The 20313-nt window shown below is 53.5% G+C and overlaps 7 protein-coding genes across 7 annotated transcripts; 2 read left to right on the top strand and 5 right to left on the bottom strand.

Moving 5' to 3' along the window:
• The first annotated feature begins 171 nt into the window (after positions 1-171).
• DL89DRAFT_321088 (family 24 glycoside hydrolase) lies at positions 172-1170 on the top strand. Its single transcript, XM_040891251.1, has one exon. It carries the CDS (start codon positions 227-229, stop codon positions 1076-1078), a length of 852 nt encoding a protein of 283 aa, XP_040745354.1. The 5' UTR covers positions 172-226; the 3' UTR covers positions 1079-1170.
• A 310-nt stretch (positions 1171-1480) lies between these two features.
• On the bottom strand, positions 1481-1985 carry DL89DRAFT_104059 (uncharacterized protein). The gene has a single exon (XM_040883025.1). It carries the CDS (start codon positions 1881-1883, stop codon positions 1569-1571), a length of 315 nt encoding a protein of 104 aa, XP_040745353.1. The 5' UTR covers positions 1884-1985; the 3' UTR covers positions 1481-1568.
• Positions 1986-5742: 3757 nt separating this feature from the next.
• Positions 5743-6574, bottom strand: DL89DRAFT_311342 (uncharacterized protein; the record flags this gene model as incomplete). The annotated part of the gene is made up of 1 exon (XM_040890976.1): positions 5743-6574. The coding sequence occupies exon 1, from the start codon at positions 6508-6510 to the stop codon at positions 5743-5745; it is 768 nt and encodes a 255-aa protein (XP_040745352.1). The 5' UTR covers positions 6511-6574.
• A 4013-nt stretch (positions 6575-10587) lies between these two features.
• On the bottom strand, positions 10588-11955 carry DL89DRAFT_221248 (uncharacterized protein; the record flags this gene model as incomplete). Its single annotated transcript, XM_040884506.1, has 2 exons — positions 10588-11109; positions 11266-11955. Coding segments are annotated over 2 exons (1212 nt in total), but the record flags the coding sequence as incomplete, so codon positions are not given.
• A 1039-nt stretch (positions 11956-12994) lies between these two features.
• On the bottom strand, positions 12995-13815 carry DL89DRAFT_103927 (uncharacterized protein). The gene has a single exon (XM_040883023.1). The coding sequence runs from the start codon at positions 13693-13695 to the stop codon at positions 13108-13110; it is 588 nt and encodes a 195-aa protein (XP_040745350.1). The 5' UTR covers positions 13696-13815; the 3' UTR covers positions 12995-13107.
• A 538-nt stretch (positions 13816-14353) lies between these two features.
• DL89DRAFT_103968 (uncharacterized protein) lies at positions 14354-15477 on the top strand. The gene has a single exon (XM_040883024.1). The coding sequence runs from the start codon at positions 14450-14452 to the stop codon at positions 15173-15175; it is 726 nt and encodes a 241-aa protein (XP_040745349.1). The 5' UTR covers positions 14354-14449; the 3' UTR covers positions 15176-15477.
• Positions 15478-16397: 920 nt separating this feature from the next.
• DL89DRAFT_255636 (uncharacterized protein) lies at positions 16398-19925 on the bottom strand (the record flags this gene model as incomplete). The annotated part of the gene is made up of 7 exons (XM_040885377.1): positions 16398-17483; positions 17528-18081; positions 18107-18444; positions 18482-19316; positions 19435-19478; positions 19537-19559; positions 19713-19925. The coding sequence occupies 7 exons, from the start codon at positions 19923-19925 to the stop codon at positions 16398-16400; spliced, it is 3093 nt and encodes a 1030-aa protein (XP_040745348.1).
• Between the last annotated feature and the right edge of the window lie 388 nt (positions 19926-20313).

The raw sequence follows: 20313 nt of genomic DNA, 5'->3' as shown, positions 1-20313 counted from the left end.
GACGGTCTTTCGTGATTTTTCTAAAATTACACCTCAAGCCTTTAGTCAGCAGGCACACATGGCGCTTGTGCATATCATGACCGTGCACTGGTGATGAGCTGGTAACTGAGCACGCATATAAAAGCCAGAGGAATCTTCCAGCGAAAAGTGGAAAGAGCATCAACACTCAGATTCCAACAAAAACATTAGCTTTTACACAGCCGCAAAAACCCTTCAACATACAGCCATGAAGATCTCTTCTATCTCTGCCATTGCCCTCATCTCCCTCTCCCAGGTTGCATCCGGGTATGCCATCAAGGGAAACAACGTCAACTGCCGCTCTGGCCCTGGCACAAGCTACGGTGTTGTCCGCTCATACAGCAGTGGCGACGACGTCACGCTCTCCTGCCAGACCGAAGGTGAATCAATCAAGGGCGATTCGCTGTGGGACAAAACCCAGGACGGGTGCTATGTTGCCGACTACTATGTCAAAACCGGATCCAGCAGCTACGTCGCTGACAAGTGTGGTGCATCTGGTGGCAACACTGGCAACACTGGCAACACTGGCAACACCGGCAACACCGGCGGCAGCGGGTTCTGCAGGACTCTGAACTCTGCAGCTGTCAGCCTGATCAAAGAGTATGAGAGCTCCAACAAATTCGTGCCAGCCCCCTCGCCTGACCCCATTGGCCTGCCGACTGTCGGCTTTGGCCACCGATGCCAGACCAAGGGCTGCGGTGAGGTCAAGTACAGCTTCCCGCTGAGCCAGTCCACTGCCGACGCCCTGCTCAACGACGACATCCCTGCCTACTCGTCGTGCCTTGCCACGTACCTCAAGAGCTCGATCATGCTCAACGACAACCAGTGGGGTGCACTGACATCGTGGGTGTTCAATGTCGGTTGCTCCAACGCGAAGTCATCGACCCTGATCAGGCGGCTGAATGCCGGCGAGAATCCAGGCTCGGTGGCTGCACAGGAGCTGCCCAAGTGGCGCCTGGCTGGTGGAAGAGTGTTTGATGGGCTTGTCCGCCGCCGTAATGCCGAGATCAACCTGTTCAACACACCCTCATCAAAGCTGGCTTTCCCCAACTGCCAGTAATCTCGACCCAGCTGGAGGCTCACTCTGTAAAAATTGTATCAAAAGGGCCAAGCGATAGTGCTCTTGCAACATAAAACTGTCAGTATATTCGTAAATACCATCATTTTCTGAACTATTGGGCATTCCTCTGGATATGAATGGAGCAGAGCACAGAGTTTTCAGTCGCAGCGCAGATGAGACTCGTGTATATTGCTCCAAGAACCAAGTATGGACATCCACCGCCAATTTGTGCCGGATGGGAGGAGTGGGTGGCAAGGAGAAGGCGATGCACTCAACAAGTTTGCACATGCCATGCAGTACAAACTTGTCGGTATGTATACTACCTGTGCAAGAAAAGGCACGGCTGAGCACGTCTCTGAGTGCTTGCTACTCAAATGTGAAGCCATATAGTACATCTCTACAGCACCTTTGCTCGAATGGCCATGCCATTTCATCGTCAAGAAAGGTCAGCTAATTATATGGTAAGAAATCCTTGACTGCTTTGTTGGTTTTATGCTGTCGCGGCCCTATCGCAGCACAGCTTCTTTTCGTAGCGTTCCGCGTCATTTCTGGCCATCTTCACATATACAGCCTTCTCCGTCTCGGCTAGATTTGTCCACATGATGCCCAGAAGATCGCCAACTTTGACAAAGCTGACTTCAGGACTTTCCTTGCGCACACGCTTCCAGTTTACTTGTGAAAACAACATGTAGGGTGTCTTGGCGCGCTTGAGGAACTGTGGTGCCATTGACCTTTGATCTTGACCACCTTCCACAGCATGTACTGGATCACCTGTATTCTTATTAGCGTAGTTAGAAGTGGGCATATTTTGGATTAGTTGTCTGAAAGATTGGGTCCATGGTGTTAACTTGGGGAATGAGTGGTTATCGAATATATCGAACAAAATAATTTCTCCAAAAATTGACTGAGGGGAAGAAGGAAGGCTGGTCGTCTGTCTGGGCCTTTGTACGTATGCGTTTCGGCCTTGTCTATGGTGGCGCAGGGGGACTCCGGACCCCGAATGTCAACATCACCCCCTCCTAGACTTTGGCCTGCCGCGCCCCCGTTTTGGTGCACTCTTGGCCTGCTGTCTCTCGTCCAGTTTCTGCCAGTACTCCCGAATGAGCCTGGGGCTGTCGAAGTTCTCAAACGGCTCCCACGAGTCGGCTTCTGAGCTGCTTTTCCATCGCACTCGGTACTCGTGGTCACCGGTCTTGTTGACTCGGTGGCCGAGAATCTTGTCTACTTCTAGAGATGCCTCTTCAAACAGGGGTTCGTCTGAGATGGGGTGGAGTTCCGATACGGTGTAGTTCCGAGCCAGCTGTTGTCCCTCCATATCTTTGAGCATGTAGCTTCCGCCTCGAGTGATTGCTGTCACCAGGTAGGGTCCTTCATTTGCCGGATCAAGTTTGTTGGCTCTGTTGTGCTGGATCGTCATCACATAGGTGCCCACCGGTATGTACATGATCTTATACGTTTTGGCATGTTGCTGTACGTACGCCTCAGCTACCTTCTTCGTGGCATTCTTGATCGCAGGGAATAGAACGTTCTTCATGAAATCTGCCCGTTGTTGCTGTCTTCTGGCGCTTGCGGGTGCTGCTACGGCTTCAGAGTGATCTTCCCAGCTGTTCGGTGCTCGTCCAAACATGACTGCGAAAGGTGCCGATTGGTGACGTCGCACGATGTTGCAGTTGATACAATACTGTGCAAATGGCAGGAATAAATCCCACTGATTCATCACACCATTGACCAATTTCATGATCATGAGTCTTGCAGTGCGCACTGCCCGCTCGGCTGCTCCATTGCCCTGCGGATGATATGGCGTGATCAGTCGTTGGTCAATGCGTGTCTCTCTGACCAGTGTGGCAACAACCTCATTGACAAACTCACGGCCGTTGTCATGCTGGATGATGCGAGGGAACCCAAAGTCAAAGAATATCTGTATCAGGGTTTTGGCGATGGCAGAGGCCGATTTGTCAGGTAAGCTGCGCAGGATCACAAACCTAGAGTGAATGTCAATGAGTATGAATAGGTAGTGCTGCTGTTGGGTGGATGTCGTCATTGGCCCGGCCAAATCGATGGCTATGTGGTCGAATGGGGCGCTAGCTAGGATTGGCGTGACTGGGTGAAAGCCACGGCGTGGGATGTTGTATCTCTGACACTATATGCAGCGCTGCGTGGTTCGCTTCGCATCCTCAAGCATCTTGGGCCATCTGAAACCATTCTCATGTAGGGATCGAACCATCGCTTCTGCGCCGTAGTGCCCGATGGCATGCTGTTTGGCCAGTAATCCTTGGCAGAGTTCTTCTGGTGTCTCCTCCTGTAGGTCGTGGTTGGCTAGTGGTAGGCAGCGAATGATGAGCGAGGTGTGGAGGTGTGGTCGAGAGTCACTGAATCCCCCCTTCCCAGCCTCAGACTGCGGGTAGAGGCGGGATAAGGAGTCGGGTAGGGTGTTCAGGATGCCAGGTCGGTGCACAACCTCAAAGGAATGTGCGAAAATGTGGTCGTACCAGCCGACCAGCATTGGCGATAAATGCGGCTGGGTGTGTAGGTACGTCAGCACCTTATGGTCAGTGAAAAGCGTGAAATGGCGACCCCAGATATATGGGTAAAAGCGCTTGAGTGCAAAGACAATTGCCAGTAGCTCTCTTTTTGTTGTGGAGTAGTTTCTTTCGGCAGCTGTGAGCATGCGTGCTTGCCAAGATATGTATTGTTTTTGTCCATTCTGCTGATCTACCTGATATAGACCTGCACTAATGCCCACATCTGAGGCATCAGTGGCTATGAAGAATGGTTGTGTCCAATCAGGGAAGTGCAAGAATGGTGGGTCCTGCAGCAGAGATTTGACAGCCTGGAAGGCCCTTGCATATGTGGCTGTCCAGTCTTCCTTTTGGATTTCCTAGAGCTGTGACAACTGATTCAGAGGCACCGTAAGCATACTCATATTAGGAACATGCTCACGGAAGTAGTTCAGGAAGCCCATAAGGGCCTGTGCCTGCTTGCCAGTATGTGACCTTTGCAGATCTGCTACTTGTGCTCTTTGCTTTGTGTCCAGTGTGTGGCCATGTGCACTGATTTTAAACCCCAACAATGTGAGGGATTTCTTACAGAATTGGCATTTGTCTATGTTCAGTATCAACATGGCCTCATTGAGCCTCCTTATCACCTCCTTCATATATCTCATATGTTTCTTGAGTGTATCACTATATACCATGATATCATCTATATATGCCTGTGCAAATGGCAGGTTATATAGGATGGTTACTATGAGCCTTTGGAAGTGTGAGGGCAGAGTCTTCAAACCAAATGGTGCACATGTGAATATGTACTGGCAGTGGTGCCAAGTAAAAGCCAATTTGTGCTGGTGTTGTGGTGCTAAGGCATATGCAAGTAGGCTGATTTTAAGTTGAGTGACGTAAAGTATCTTGCAGACCCTATGTCTGCGAATATGTCCCAGATAATGGGGAGTGGGTACTTATCTTCCTCGATTGTGTCATTTAGGGCACGAAAGTCCATGCAGGGCCTGCACAAGGTGAGGTACCTATCAGCATCTTTCTTTGGGACTGGAAACATGGGAGAGTTGTACAACGATGCCTTACGTACTGGAACTACTACACCTTCATTGATCCATCCTTGTATGACTGTATCATAGGAGTTTCTCATTGCATGTGCAATAGGATATTGATGTTGGTATGTGGGTTTGTGATTACCCATATGTACAGTAATGTATGCTTCTGGTAGTGGGCATAGAGAACGTGTGTCCAATCTTGTGGTTCTCCCGCAGAACACTGGCAATATAGTCCTGGTATTCTTTCTGAGCATTGACAGGAACATCATCTGCAGTCTCAGTTGTGATTACCATAGTTTCATCAGTATTATTTACATGTTCCTCAGTCATCAGGGTGTCCAGATAGTAGCAATGATGTGATATTATATTGACATTGAGGTTCTTGATATCAGGATACCCCAGAATGATGCCAGCTGACTCAATGGTCAGTGCTATCAGTAGTGTTGTCTTGATCAGGTAAGATGTGGTGCTGAGGGTGATTTCAGTCTGCCCTACAATATGCAGTGGCTCACCAGGATTGGCTATCTGCAGTTTTATCTTGGCAGGCTGAACCTCAACTTGGAGCTCATTGAGCAGTTCCTGGGAGATCACTGAAATATCTGCACCTATGTCAACAAATACAGATGTCTGCATACCATTGGCTTTCAGCATAATAATCCTCTCATCATTTTGCTGGTGCCACATGGCTATGAATTTGGCCTTTGCTATCCTATGTGGGCATTTGGTAGACAGGTGTCCCAATTCTCTATATGAATAGCAGGTGACTCCTGACCCTCTAGGCTTGGCTGAGTTCTTCAAGTCCTCTTTGTCAGACTTGGCTTCAGGGGATAGCTCCCTGGCTCATGGCTCAGGTGACTAGCAGCATTCCCTCTTGGTCTGTCAGCATTCCTTGGTAGAGTGGTTACCTTTGCCATAGTACTTGCAGGTCTTGGTGCATGGTCTCTTCCTTGTTGGCTCTGCTGGCTCTGTGTCTGGCTTGTCGACAATGCTTATCTTACAGAGCTGCTGCTTAATGGCCACAAGTATGATGGCCCCATGCTGCTGCTGCTGCCATGCTGACAGCACACAACTGACATCCCATGGCAGCAGGTTGAAGAGTTGGTTGATTACCAGGCTATCATTGTCCTTTGCACTGGCTCTGAGAACAATGTTGCCAGTACTGGGAGACAAATGCTGATGGTGACTCATTGGGGTGGGTCTTGTACTGAAATAGCTCCATGGTGAACTGGTAATGGATTTTCTCCCCAGCAAAATGGTGAACAATGCTGGTGTGTGCCTGCCTCCAGCCAAGGCTTGGTGAAACATGGCTCCTCAACCACTTGTCATCTTCTATCACAAAGCAGACAGGCAACAGATGTGTCCAATAGTTATCGAGGGGTAGGCCATAGGTACTGAGTTCATGCTGAAACTTGTCTAAGAAAGTCTCAATGTCGTCGCCTTCCTCATCATCATTGGTGTACCTGGGTAAGTGGTGTAGTGCTGTAAGCTGGTCCTTGTTTTGCTCGTTGTAGTGGTGTATATATGGGTGCCATTCCTTGATACCATTACCATCAGTCATTAGCCCACTTGCCTCAGTTGGGGTTATCGCTTCTATGAGTGGTGTGTGAGCAGGTAGTGCAGTATTTGCAGTTTGTTCACAGAACTTGACTCTGTCCAGCTGGGTTCTGGTGTTACCAAGTTGTTTCTCAACCTCGGCAAGCCCTTGCTCAGCCTGCTGGAGTTTGCTGTCTTTGGCCTCGTCCAGTGTGAGGTCCATTAGCCTTATCATGATATCAGTCTTGCGATCCTCAAGCATCACAATATGCTTGGTGAGTTTGATGGTCAGCTCATGCAGTTGCTCTTGGCGCAGGTTGCTAGCCGGTCCTCCGGCTTTTCCCTCAGTCATATCGTTACAGTCTATACTGAAAGGTTTCACTCAAAAAAATATTAACTTGGGGAATGAGTGGTTATCGAATATCTTTACCTATATATAAGATTTTATAATCCAAAAAGTGTCCAACTATCCGCTAGAAATTATTTAATTGGTTAAAAATAAAATAAAATAAAGCTCTTAAGCTTCAATATGGGTTTCAGTGACTTACTCTATAAACTCCTTTTTGATCTTGTGCGGCATCTGACCTCATCAGTGAAACCAGGGTGACAAGCTGGTATTGTAGTGGTCACAGGTCTCCACTAGATATCTCCATTGGTTCAGCGCAAGAGCTGCTCTCATTGTCGGTCGGCCTGATAACTTCCATGGCGTCATCATGGTGGTCATCACCGGCTGCGCAACACTCTTAGGATATTTATGAGCACCTATTGAATAAGGCCATGTAGCTCTTCTAACAGTCATGCAATATTTGTAGGTTTATTTTATAAATTAATTTGTCTTATGAACATGCGTAAGCGGTAGTATTTGGGTCACAATGGACCCAGTATGTATAGACTGATTCAAGAGACTGTATCAGTGCTAAGGGCCCTAAGAACCATGCAAGCCAGATCATTCTTAATAAAAGTTCTTAATGCTATGCATACGCAATAAAGCAAAACTGAACAGCATCATTTCTCTTCTTACTTTGCCTATTGAATTTCTCAAATGAATATTACCAGTAGCACTACTGCCATAAAGACATCACTTGGTGGTATTGGCTTCCGTGATTCTATGTTGCCCCCGCCTAGAGCAATTTGTACACAGCGTCAATATCATCAAAGAGCATACATACATGCTTGCACGATGGATATTACTCCATCAACTAGCTGATAGTGATACATTTGACCCTTCAATACTTGTGAAAAAGGGATTCTTTTGTTCAATTTATTTATTCATTTATCACAACCTGAAGGCGAAGATGGCCATATCTGCCGAGGATTTCGTCAACCGGAAGGACAAGTCAGAACTGTCGAGCGCAGATTTCGGTGATGTAATTAGATATCATATTTATGATTATCTATTACATAATGGCGATATCGAGCTACATGGCGTACGTGAAATGAATCAGGTAGCGACATACGTGGATACCGAGCTGATGACAGCATACAAGAGCAACATTTTGTTGCACTATGGCACTTACCTACAGCGGATTCTGGCCAAATTGATTGATATTCGCAGCCGCAAAAACACACTGCACAGTAAAATTGGCAATGTGTCCAAGGCTGAGTTCAATAATGCATGTCAAGTGTATATTTATACGCCTGCACAGAAGCTCCGCCAGGCAGTTGCCTCTAGGCACCCTGATCTCAGTGTGCTCACCCCACCGATGCTTGCAATCTACAACAAGCTGGCACCAGTCCTTAATGCCTATGATGCCAAGTACAGATTCGCCAAAGACAGCCGATACTATGATGCCAAGGCAAATCCACTTAAGTATCTGCATGCATACATTCGTCTATGCCAGCTTATCGAGAATGAGCAGCTTGGCAAGTCTCCTCCCCAATGCTTGCCTCTGCGGACATCATGGATCCCAGGCCATGTGCGTTTGGACAAGCAAATAATCAAGCAGGTGTTTGTTTCGAAAACACGTGAGGAGGTTACCAAGATCAACGCAGCAAAGAGGGCAGCAACAGAGGCAAGGAAAGCAGCAGAAAGGGGCGAAAAGTTGGCCAAGAAGGCTGCACGCGAAGCAGCGAAGATACCATCGGATGCAACAGAGGCCACTGCAGCAGACATTCCGGCATGTTCCCAACCCGCGGCCCTACCAGAGATCGAAGAACCCAACTGTGAAGTGCCATGGCCTTCTCCGCTGTACAAGCGAGTCATGTAAGCGGGCCATGGCACAATACAGGCGGGCCTATTCGTCTCGGCTCTTGAACCGCGATCTCGCAGCAGTTCTAAACTTCAGACTCATTTTCCAGTCACTCTGTGATTCAGGCGGTATTCCTGAACGGTTCCATCGCTTTACGGCCATTGTTGCCGATGCTTCTGGCACCACCCCTGCAACAAAGAGGCCGCGCAAGAGGCGTGCAGCAGCAGGCGATTCTGCTGCTAGCAGCAGCGAGCCAGCGCTGAAGTGCCTACGCAGAGCAGGCCATCAAGACAGGAGATGTCCATGATCGACATTGCACCAACAACCATCCGACACGTTCAAATGACCGGTTCGCCGTGATGCCCTTATCGACGTGTCAACCCATGCTGACTAGCAGCCGAGCTCGCATCGCGAGCAGAGTATTTCTAGTAGGAAAATTAGCATGGAAGAGCAGATTGAAAAAGTGAGAAGGAAATCGAAAGCATTGCACCTGATGATGTGGCCAGCAACACTATAACGAGCTTGCTGCTGCGCACTTTCAGGGTAGAGGACACCTGGCAAACAGCCACTGGTCCTTTGTTAGATGCTAGCCGAATCATGCTAGGCGGTTAGTTTGTGAACAAAGAGGAAATGGTCTGCAGGAGTGGTTGGGCTGAGGCCGTATTATAGCGATTGCTTGCAATACGTTGAAAGTATATTTGGATTCAGTAGAAACTTTGCCGAAATGGTCGAATATAAAGGGTGTTTCGGTTCGGCTCTCCGTCCCATCCGACTCGGACTTGGAGCGAAGGCTACTCGGCGCCAACGCCTCCTTGCCCCATTTCATGGCAGCTGGATGTGGGATAATCACCTTTCCCTGCTGATATGGCGATTCATGTTGTGTCTGCTCGGTTCCTTGATGCAGGACAGTGACGTAAGCAGATGCAGGTGCTGGAAAGCTGTATCTGTCACAGGCAGGGGCACTTGTCGTCAAGGGTGGATAAGGAGCCGTGCAGGCATATTGCGACATGGTGTACTCGCTGCATGCCCACGCCAGTGAGATGCCTCACGACCATGTTGCCATGTGCTCCGCTGCCTTGGCTGTTTTCATCTACTGGAAACAATGCATCTTTTTGGAAGCTCACCGATGGCCAGCAACGAGTCCGCAAAGAGAAATAAAAAAATGAAAGAGAATAACGATAGTATGTACGTTTGTGCGGCAAGTGGAATGAAGAAAGTAGAAGCGCGCTTTTGATTCCTGTATCACCTTAGCTGACCTCCATCGGCGGAACAGTATTAGCAGCGGCCGGGGGGGACTTTGAGGTGGAGGACAGATGGTGCACATCGTCCGAGTTGTTGCTCGTGCTCGCATCGTCCTTCAGCCGCAAGCTCTCGACATTCTCGACCACATCCTTGCCGATGGTCATCAGACAATGACCGTGCGCAGTCACCGGGCTAATCGGCGTCGACGTAGTATTGGCAGAACTGCGGCTGCGTAGGTGTCCTGCTGGCAGCTCGGCATCAGTATCGGATGAATCAGATGACGAGAGGCTCTCGCGCCGCGATTCGTCAGCCTTCTTGGTGGTGACATCCGAGGGCGTCGATTCACTCTTGGCTGGCATCTCGACCGAGGCCGGCTCCGCAACCAAGACTGCGTGCTCCTTGGTGCGGATATTGGTGATGTCCAAAGACTTCGAATGGGCGCGATGCGTGGCATGGGCCTTGAGCGGCAGCCTGCTGTTGTTGACTTCGGCCAGAGCCGACAGCCCGTCGCTGCCAGTAAGAGACTTGCGGCGCACCGAGTCCTGGACGCACGTGGGCGGGTTCCTGAGCGGCGAGTCATGGTGGACGCCAGTCCCTATGCTGTGCGACTTGGCGAGCGGCGAAGCGGCTGACGATTCGGACTCGGTGAAGCTGTTTTTGCGCGACCGCGAGCCCGAGCGGAACAGCATCGAGTTGCGGATCGAATTGAAGGTTGAGCGGCGTATTGTGCTGGAGGAGCGCGACGGGCCGCCGCTGACAGCTGCCAGGACCGGCGACTTGAGCAGCTGGCCGGTGATGGACTTGGCCGAGGAAGTGTCAGGGGCCGGGCGGCGCGGGAACTTGAAGATGCGCTGGAACGGGCTGGCCACGTAGTTGTTGACGTCCACCGGGCGACCCGACTGCGTTGTATCAGCAGCTGCCGTGGCGTCCATCTGCACGGCATCCAGCCCGTCGTTCTTGATGGTATCGAGCACGATGCGCGAGGTCTCGGGAGATCTGCCAATGGCCTTGAGCGTGACCTTGCGCGAAATCACGATGTCGCGTGGGTGGTACAGCTCAATGAACTCGCCATCACACATACCGTATAGAAGCCCCTGCTCGATGTTTTTATGGCTGGTCAGCGGGTTGTTGGAGCGCGGCGGGTAGTCCTCGGGCGCCCGGAAATGCAGTGCCAGGGGCCCGGCCATCTGCGCCAGGCGGTTGATGCGGTAGTCGCTGCGGCCGGGCATCTGGTTGAGTGCGTAGTCGCCGATATCCCGCACGCTGAACAGCTCGACCTTGCCGTCGCCAGCGTACTGCGGGGTCCAGTTGGTGCTATCGGTAACGCCCTTTTTGTTGGACAGCTGCGAGCGGCCCGAGTCCTCCTTGTGCGGGTTATTCCACACGTCAATGTTGCGGCCCCAGAAGCGCGCGACGTTCTGGATGTCGATTTCAATGGGCTTGGAGCGGATCACCGGCAGGTCGGCGTCGACGCCCTCGCCAAAGTCGCTGGCTGTGCACATGTGCCGGGCCTTGGGCTCCTTGGCCCAGCCCATCTTGCGTCCGTGGCAGTGCTTCTTGGGTCCGGCCACGCGGAACAGCATCACCTGCTTGCGGTCCGCCTCGCTGGCCTGCTCGAGCCACCGGGCGCGGTCCTTGTCGGTGAGCTTGGCATCGTCCTTTATGGCCTCGGGCACCGTGCTGATCGACTCCAGGGCCTCGTTGATGGGCGGGAACTTCTTCATGAACACCCACTTGGCCGACGCCGCCGTGTACATCAGAATGTTGAGTGCGCGCTTGCCGGGCCGGTGCAGCTCGAATGACGACCCAACAAAGCCCTGCACGCCGAGCGAGAAGTAGTCGATCATCAGACACGAGTAGCGCTTCATGCCGGGCTGCTTGAACATGTCCTTGCTGACATGCTTGATGTGGCCGTCATCGTATGTGGTGAATGTCATCTCGTAGATGTCGAGCTTACACGTGTATCCGTCGAGGCGCTCAGTGATGATCTTGTTCAGCAGCTTCATGCTCTCGCCGACCGCATTGCCGGGCACGCTGCGGCCCCAGCCCAGGGCATCGGCGAAATCATTGCCGGTACCAAAGGGAATGCAGGAGAAGTACACGCGGTTGACATCGATGTCGTTGTCGAACATGGCCTGGATCGTTGCCGACACGGTGCCGTCGCCGCCGGCGCTCCACACGTGCAGCTTAATGGCTGACTCCTGCGCATGCTGCAGCCGCTGCGTGATCTCCTCCTCGCTGAACTGCGACAGCCCACTTTCCAGTTTGCCTGCGGCCTCTGTGATCCACTCATCCCAAGCACCCTTGTCGTCGCCGGATCTGTGGTTGTGCAAACAGGGCGTCGAGCCGTGCTCCCCCGGACACATCGATGGCGATGGCCTCAGGATATGCCCAGCCGAGCCATTCAGGAGCTCCGGAAAGGCTGTCTTCAGTAGCCGGTCGCCCTGCCGCAGCTGCAGCTGATGCAGATAATGCAGGCCCTCCTTCTGGCTCTCGTCGTTGGTTACGTCGTAGAATCTGCACCTGCACTTCGGGCCGGTCGCGCAGCCGGAAGTTGCGCAAAGGCCATGCTCATTAGGCTGCGGCCCTGCTGGTTGCCGGACCGCGGGTTGGTGAAAATAAACACATATGTGGAGGGCTCATCGATCTCGCCGGTTAGGGCGTTTTTGGCCGACGAGTGGATGCTGGCATTGTCCTTCATCATGCGCTCGTAGGCCTGCGCCAGGTACGCTGCTGCTGACTTGTCGCCCATGCCGAACCCAAACGGCGACTTGCCAGATTCGCCGCTGGGGCCGCCGAATGTGTCGTAGACGGAGCTGCGCGCAGACCGACTCATGTGCGACGTGTTTGATGAGGGTGTACGCGATGATGACGTGCTGTTGCCCATCTGTGCTGCGCGCTGCTGGCTACCGCTGCTGCTGCTGCGGCTTCTGTTCGGTGTCACGTTGTCTGCCATTTCGTTTCTTCTGACGACGCTCAATGGGTGCTGAAAACGCCTTGCTCGTTTATGTATTATCGCTGGTGCGTGACAAGCCTGCCTCAGAGGAAAATGGGGTGGGTGATTAAAATCTACACAAGGACAAGCAGGAGGGCTTGAGGATTAGCTGGATTATTGTGACATTTGTGCAAGCCTGCGCAAAAAGCACAGGGGTCTCGTGCTACGCTATCAGCTCCGCGCCTGCCAGAAAGCCAAAAAAAACCCAGAGGGCGACTCTATGGTTCAGATAGCAGGGGCAGGAGGTTGTATGTCGGATGACCCCTCATTGGACAAGCACGCCAGATGGCATTTCTTGTTTAGCTGTGTGCTCGCCTGTCTCCCCAAACCACTGTGGCCCGCCTGCCCCACCCTTCTCAGAGCCACTGGCGTGTAAAACGGACCTGTAATACGGACGACAGAACAAAATAGGCGATGGAATAAAGTGGTGGTGTGCAGTGGAGAGAAACAAAACAAGAATTAAAGCTGGCAAGGCGTATCAAGGTATTTTCTGGGAAATGGACTCTCTTGGCGCAGGATTATGTCAGGCACAAAAAGATGTCCAATAGTACAAGGAATAAAAAGGAGAGGAAAAGGGCATGTGTAGGAATGGCTCCAGGACACGCGCAAGGCTCCATGGACGAATCTCTTTATAGAAAACAAGTCCACCCACGACCACTAAATAGTGCGGAATTTCACGTCCACGCACCAGATGATTGAGCGGGTTTTCGCCGTTTCTCCTTTTCCCGCCCGCGCGCCAGATCACATTCCATGCACCTGGTGTCGCTGCAATAGCCCAAAGCCAAGTAGCGGTTGGCTGGTGGCGGGCCACTCCCTCCTTCACTCTACCCGGCTGACCTAGCGGACTGGCCTCTATGCGCGGGTAATTGAAGGGACCTTGCGCTTTCCCTCCCGTGGGTTGCGAGAACAATAGTGCGAGGCTGTACGGTTGGCATGCTGAAGAATAGGGGCGCGGAGGGTGCGCATTTGTCAACGGTGCAAAAGGCAAGGCAGTAGGATCGGAAGGAGCCCTTGGCTGCAGACACACCCGCAGCTTGGCGCCTGGAGGAGCCAAGAGAAAGAGAGGGAGAAATACATGCAGCAGTTTGCCAAGAGCCAGTTTGTATCCCATGTAGCAGACCCTCTGATTGGAATACTTACGAGATATCCTTAAACTACACGGATCCGATCAAGCTAGACAATATACCGGATCGAGGAAACGAAAGCAATGAAATGAAATGAGCAGTCCTAGTATACACAGAGAAGAAGGTGTAATAAAAGCGTATATTGTCAGATTAATAAGCACGAAGGGGAAAGAGAAAAGAGATGAGCTAGTTCTAGTGAATCCAGAACCTTTTTGAAAGGCGAATCTCATGCGTGGGCTTTTATGCGCTTTGACTGCCAGCCGCTTTTCCAATCGAATGGCTATTCCATACTCGCACACCAAGCAGCCCCTTGCAGGACTCGGGCAGACGGCGATGGAGCAAGGGACCAGCAGGGGATGGGCAGCGGCACAGCGGAAATCAGCCGATAGCAGGCGGGCGGCCACAGGGCTACAAAGCTGGGACTTGTTCCATCATGCACGCTACTTGGTACGCTTACTCAGTTCTGCGAGTTCCCAAAACCGGCACCTTCTCCTACGCTGCCTGTTGGATCCCCAAACAGGGTACAAAATACCGATGCTTGCAGCATGAATTCCGCACCGCAGTGGATGGGGGGAGTATGAAAGAGGGATGAGGCCCTTTCCCGCATCCCACCTTGCTTGTCAGCTGTGCTCAAAGACACCATATTACAACACAGCGCTGCCTGCCTGGAGCACATAGCGAGCAGACGCGGCTCCTGCCCAAGGGATCCGGGATCTCTCCTCCGGTGTCCTGCTGTATGTGATGGCCCTTTTTCCACTGGATAGTCCGTGCTACTCTGAATGCCAAATCACAGGTAATTCTGAGCGCGGACAGTACCCTCCTCTCACAGTAAGCATACCCATCATCTTCCTTCATCGGGGCTATCCATCTGCCGCTCCGCGTTGCGCATTAGTCACCGGCAGGCTGGTCGGAGGCGTGTTTGTTTCCGCGATGCCTAAATGTCAAGCCACAAAATGGCACGATATACCCATCCATCTGCACAAGCGCTGCCACCTGGCTGCCATGTCCCTGCTGGCCTACCCAACTAGTGCGAGCCATTCTTGCAGTGGCGAGAATGCACTCTCTCCAGTCCGTCATAATGGTCGCCACTCTGCCAGTGTGTTGGCCACTACACCCTTGCAATTCATGTGTAGCTTGCCGTTTAAGGATGCATATCCTCTCTTTGGCGCTGTGCCCTTAAGCAGCACAGCCGCCGACCGGGCCGCTTGGAGACTCTGGCGCCCAACCTTGTCCCCAAATGAAAAACCCCCATGCTTCTCCCTTGTCACCGACGACTGTCGGATTTCGTTGGCCCAGCTTATCCTGCACGCTAGAGATTCCTGCCGCCAGCTCTATTGCAAATGGAGCATTTCGGCTAATTCTTCATACCCTAGTTCCCTTGTCTTGACGTATATTTGGAGGGTTTGTTTCTTGGACTGTCGAACAACTTCGGCCGCCTTCGGTGTTGCAAATATATGCAACAAATAGTCATTACTCGGTTTCAAATGGACAGCCTCAATCTTGTTTGCGCACAACCTCGCCATGGAGTTTATGCAACCAATCGAGGCTAGATAAGCCAATGATGACGACGGCGGTGATGGTGGTGATTAGAGAAAGGCAATTTTAGTACCAAAATGGAAAGGAACGAAAACTAGGCAGCATAAAAGAAGACAAAAGCTCGATATTGAAGTTGAGAAAATGCTAGGTGGGATCCCTCAGACAACACACTGGCCGACACGAATGCCTCGGTTACGATGACAGCAGGTACTCGGTCGCCTGCATCAGATTGAAAGTCGTTGACCTCGAGTGCCTCGACGACCCGGTCCTTGTGGTAGCCCATCTCCATCAGCGTGCGACGCTCGTACTGGTACTCGCCGTTGCGCACCCAGTCCGGCCAGTCGCCCTTGGCCCACTGCGCCTCAAAGTCCTTCTCCTTGTCCTTGCCCTTGCTGCTCTTGTTCTTGCTGCTCTTGGGCATGGGCGGAGCCCCGCCGTCCATGTTCCTGCTGCTGGGCCGGAATATCGACAGGACCCGCGACATTGGCCGCTGAGACACTATATGGAGATAATCTGCATATGTTAGTGGATGCAGGAACGAAGCGGGGATTTTCGGAGGCCGCTCGGGCGGAACCGTTTGGGTGTAAACACTGCTGCAGGAACACATGCCCGGTTTTGCGCGTGTCAAGCGAGACTGTCTGGCGAGAATGGCTAATCGCCGCCCAACATGTGGCCAAATAGGCGAGGCCGGCGCAAACCGTCCTTTTCATCCTGAGTGTAATCCACAGCACGCTCCACACTATATTGACTTTCACAACGTCCTTTGGGTGTCTATAAAGGTACAGAGCTCCGCATTCCGCGTGACACGTAAGCAGGCCCATGGCCAATACGCCCGAAGGAATCCCACATTTCATCCAGCTTTGAGGCACAGGGCACACGCGACATGGACGGATGTCAGTCACAAAGCAAAAAGGGACAATCCAAGGTGTGAGCGCGCGGGCTTGCTGCAAATGGCGGAAAGATGTCGGAGAAAGAAGAAAAGGAGCAGAGGCGCAAAATGGTTCACAAAAAGGGGTGGGCGTTGTGAGGCAATTTGGGGCGCGCGCACAGGCAACATGGGTAAGCGAGAAATAGTGGCATGGAGGGGGGGTGAAAGGCAAAGAGTGTGGAGACATTGAGAAAGAAATTGGGGGTGGGTGGAAGGTGCGAAGTGTTAGTTCATACCGTTGGTGCGCTTGACGACTGGCGGCGGCACAAAGTCCTTATCGTCGTCCTTCGGCTTGCTCTCGGCTTCGGGCTTTTTCGTATCCACGACCTCCTCGGCGATCGTTTGCAGTCCCGCGGTCGCCGCAGTCGCCGCAGCCTTGGCTGGCTCCCCAGCGGTCTTCTCAGGCACAGCGGTCTCCTCGCCCGGACCAAACAGCGACTCAAACGTCAAGTTGTCCTTCCCCGAGGGCTTTTGCGAAACATCGCCAATATCCGGGAACTTGTTGTTGAACGACTCGAGCTCCTGCGCAATGGCCTTGTCGCTCGACCCGCGCATCTCGCCGAAGGCTCCGCTAAAGTCCACATCAAAGGCATTGCCTGCGGACTTGGGCGTGGCCGCAGTGAATGGCGACGACACGTTAGACCTGACGACGTCAGGTGTGATGGCGGTGCTGGTGGGTGGTACCGAGGCAGCACGTGAAATGACGGCGGCGGCGGCAGTGCCGTTGGTTGTCGCAGGCAAGTCGGCCTGGCTCTCGCCAAAGATTGCGTCAAAGTCGTCATTGGCAGGCGGCACCGTTTCCTTTGGCCGCTCAGGCACTACAGGAGATGTTGGCTGCGGAGTGACAAACGACGCGGAACGCACACTTGGCGGCGAGCCAGACTTGGCAGCGGCGGGCTCTGACGTCACAGTCGACTGCAAGAACTCCTCGAACGGATCCATCGACTGGGCGCCGAACGAATCAAACGCATCGCTGCTGGAGAATGCCGCACTGGTCTCGGCAATTGACCGTGCTGGCGGCAGAGCCTGGCTGCCCGATGGCCCGCTGGCAGTCGAGGTCGGCACAAAGCCAACGGAGGTGGCAAAGTTCTCGAACGAATCGGCAGCGTTGGACGGCTCGTCGATAGCAGTGCCCAATGGCTGCGGCGGCGGCGACTTGAACATATCGCCAAAGGCGTCGGGCCCCGGCGAGTTGGCGTGCACATCGGATGCGCCAAAGATGTCATCAAAGCTGGGTACTGCTGCTTGCTGCAACAACGCGTCCCGGGGGACCGGCTGCTCAATTGCTGCTGGCTCTCGGGTGCCGAGGCGCTGGGCGTCGGAAGGGCTTCGACCTTTTGCGCCAGCCCAGCTACCTCGCTCTTGGCGGCGGCAAGGCTTTGCTGGGCGACCGCATTGGCCTCCTGCTGCTGCTTGGCCTGGCTCTGGGCAACCGCTAGTGTCTGCTCCAGGTGCTTCTTCTCGCGGTCAAGCGCCGAGATCTCGGCACTGAGCCTCTGAGCCTCCTCCTGCGCCTGCCTTAGCTGCGCCTGCACCTCAGCCTGCTGCGCCTGCACGGCCTGCACATCGCGCTGCAGCTGCGTTTTCTGGGCAACCACAATTGCTAGCGTCTTGTTTGCCTCGCCCAGCTTTCGCCTGCAGTGCGTTGACCTTGCCTCCTCGCTGCGCAGCTTCTCCTCCAGCTCGTTGTTGATCTTGGCCTCGGCCTCGTGCGACGACTGCAGGGCAGAGATCTTGATCTCCAGCTCCTGTTTGCGTGCCGACGCCGCTGCCACATTGCTGGCAATGGTGTTGCGCTGGGTCTGCAGGCCGCGCGAGAAATCCTCAAGATGGCTGACTTGCGACTGCATCTGGGCAATCTCCGACGTCAGTTGACGGCGACCGGGGCGCCGGCGTGCGGCTTGTCGACCTGCTCGTGTTGGAGCCCAGATGACCAACGCTCATTGTCGTCGAGCGCCTTAGCGGGTCCAGCGCCTGCTGCTGGCGGTCTGCCGACAGGGGCCGCATGGTTGGGCTCAGGTTGCGCAGGCTCGGGCTAGCCACTGATGCCTTGCGCATGGACGGCGGGACGAGCGTTGCAGGCAGTGTGTCGGGTATGTCGCGGCCAGCCAGCTTGCCATTGATCAAGTGCATAGCCACAGCAAACTGGTCCTTGTTCAGCTTGCCTGTCTTGCCGATATCTGCCAGGTCCCAGACCTTGGCCAGCAGCGCTTCGCTGAGCTTGGATTTGAGGAAGAAGTTGACCGCAGCATCGCCAGCCAGGAATCCGCGCCTGCCTGTATCCAGGTTGCCTGAAGAACTGGTCGTACTTTTCCTTCTCCTCGCTGGTCACGTCCCACACAGCCTTGCCCAGATCAGGCGTCGACGAGTTCATCGAGCCAAAGACATCGCTAAGCTGCTGCTGCCGCCGCGGCAGCGGGTCTCCACCAGCCGACTGCCACAACGACGCCGGGCACGTGGCCGGTAGCATAAAGCCCTTGTTCTCCATGATCCGCCGGATATAGTACATGGCCACGATGAATCCGGGCAGCCGCATCTTGCCCTCGCCCTTGGGGTCCACCAGCGTCCACAGCTTGCTCAGCTGCTCCACGCTGACCTTGGACCGCATCAGGATTCCGCGCGCCGTCATGCCGTCGATGACGCCGTCCACCGGATGGTTGGCATTGAAGATCCGCGTATACTGCTGCTTCTCAACGTCGGGCACCGCCGCCTCGTTCTGCCCCATCATGCTGCCCCATCCAACACTGGACGCTGCCGAGCTGCGCCGTTGGTGCGTGAACTGCGTCAGCGCATCGTCCTCGTCGTCGTGTGGCATGTCGATTCCGCGCAGGGCTGGCAAGGGCGTCTCATCTTTTAGGTTCGCCAGCGCCACGGGCTTCTTGGCCTGTGCCAAGGAAATGAGCTTCATCGCGACGCTGAATTCGGCTGACGTCAAATGACCCTTGCTCTTTGTGTCTGCAAACTGCCATACACGTCCAAGCACCGCATCCGAGAGGCCCGACTTTTGGAAGAACGGCACTGCTGCCTGCCCCTGGACTATGCCCTTGTGATCCGCGTCCGCAAGCGAAAACAGGTGGCCGTACGCCTTCTGCTCGGCCGCTGTGGGCTTCCACAGGCTGCTGGCTCCAGCCGCGTCACCGGCCACTATAGTGGGGAAAACACACAAGAGCAGACAGTGCGCAATCAGTAAGTGCATGCGCCTTGGCATGAAGGTGGGCCGTCCCCACCTGCGCTATCTCTGCACTGGCACAGAGCTACTTACAATCCAAAGAATTCATTGTGGCCGAAATTTCAAACGAGACGAAACTGTATAATAGAGGAAGTGAGGTAGAAATAGAAAGCACGAAGCTGAAAGCGAGCTTACGAGAGGGAAAATGAATACGCTGTCTACTACAAGGAAGAAAGCGAGAAAATGCACTTGGTCAGCAGGGCGTGTGGCATTGGAAAAATGACAACAAACCTCTAAAGCATGCGGAAAGCCTGCCTACGTGTCCCTCTTTGAAGTGCAAACGTCCCAGCCGCCTCCGAAATGCAACTTACCGCACCAGACGTGAACTGTGCCTCTTGCAAACTGCCTATATTTAAAAATGGAGAAAACTGAAGAGCATAAGGACCGGGGCGGAGGCTCTGGCGGAGATTCTTGGTAAGAACCAGGTAATTATTAGTGCAACACCAGAATCCCTGCTGCTGGCCTGGTTTCCGCCGGCCATCCTTCCCCTCATCCTCGACCAGAATGTTCCTCCGCTCCGGCATATCCCGATTGCCGATCGCTTAGCGGAAGGGTTCGGTCTGCGGTTTCATTTTCCACGCCAGCAGACCGCACTTCTAGGCCCTGACTTTAGGCAGAACTGCAATCGCCACTCGGATATCGCTGCTGAACAGCCGCTCAATCGTCTGTGTCGGCGCATCTGCTGCCATACAGTACATGGCCGGGCGCTCATCCCATGTTCTCGTCAATGACCCCCAGGCTCTTCAGGTGCTTTGCCTATATATCTTCCCCGGCGCTGTTTGCAGCCAACAGCACTGCAAATCTCGTGGATATACCCTTTGACCACTCGTTTCCTGCAGCATGTTCAATGTGCGGCGTATGCCTGCCAGCGTTTGGAGGCGCATGCTGGCTCGTCTTAGCTCGCTGTGGCTG

This window comes from Linderina pennispora (assembly GCF_002104995.1).
Source record: "Linderina pennispora strain ATCC 12442 chromosome Unknown DL89scaffold_3, whole genome shotgun sequence".
NCBI lineage: Eukaryota > Fungi > Kickxellomycota > Kickxellomycetes > Kickxellales > Kickxellaceae > Linderina > Linderina pennispora.
The sequence above is the reverse complement of the archived record's forward strand: the minus strand, read 5'-3'. Positions and strand labels throughout refer to the sequence as shown.

Coding starts and splice junctions, on each gene's coding strand:
- DL89DRAFT_321088 (XM_040891251.1), top strand. CDS start 227: ATGAAGATCTCTTCTATCTCTGCCATTGCCCTCATCTCCCTCTCCCAG.
- DL89DRAFT_104059 (XM_040883025.1), bottom strand. CDS start 1,883: ATGCCCACTTCTAACTACGCTAATAAGAATACAGGTGATCCAGTACAT.
- DL89DRAFT_103927 (XM_040883023.1), bottom strand. CDS start 13,695: ATGGGATACAAACTGGCTCTTGGCAAACTGCTGCATGTATTTCTCCCT.
- DL89DRAFT_103968 (XM_040883024.1), top strand. CDS start 14,450: ATGGCCCTTTTTCCACTGGATAGTCCGTGCTACTCTGAATGCCAAATC.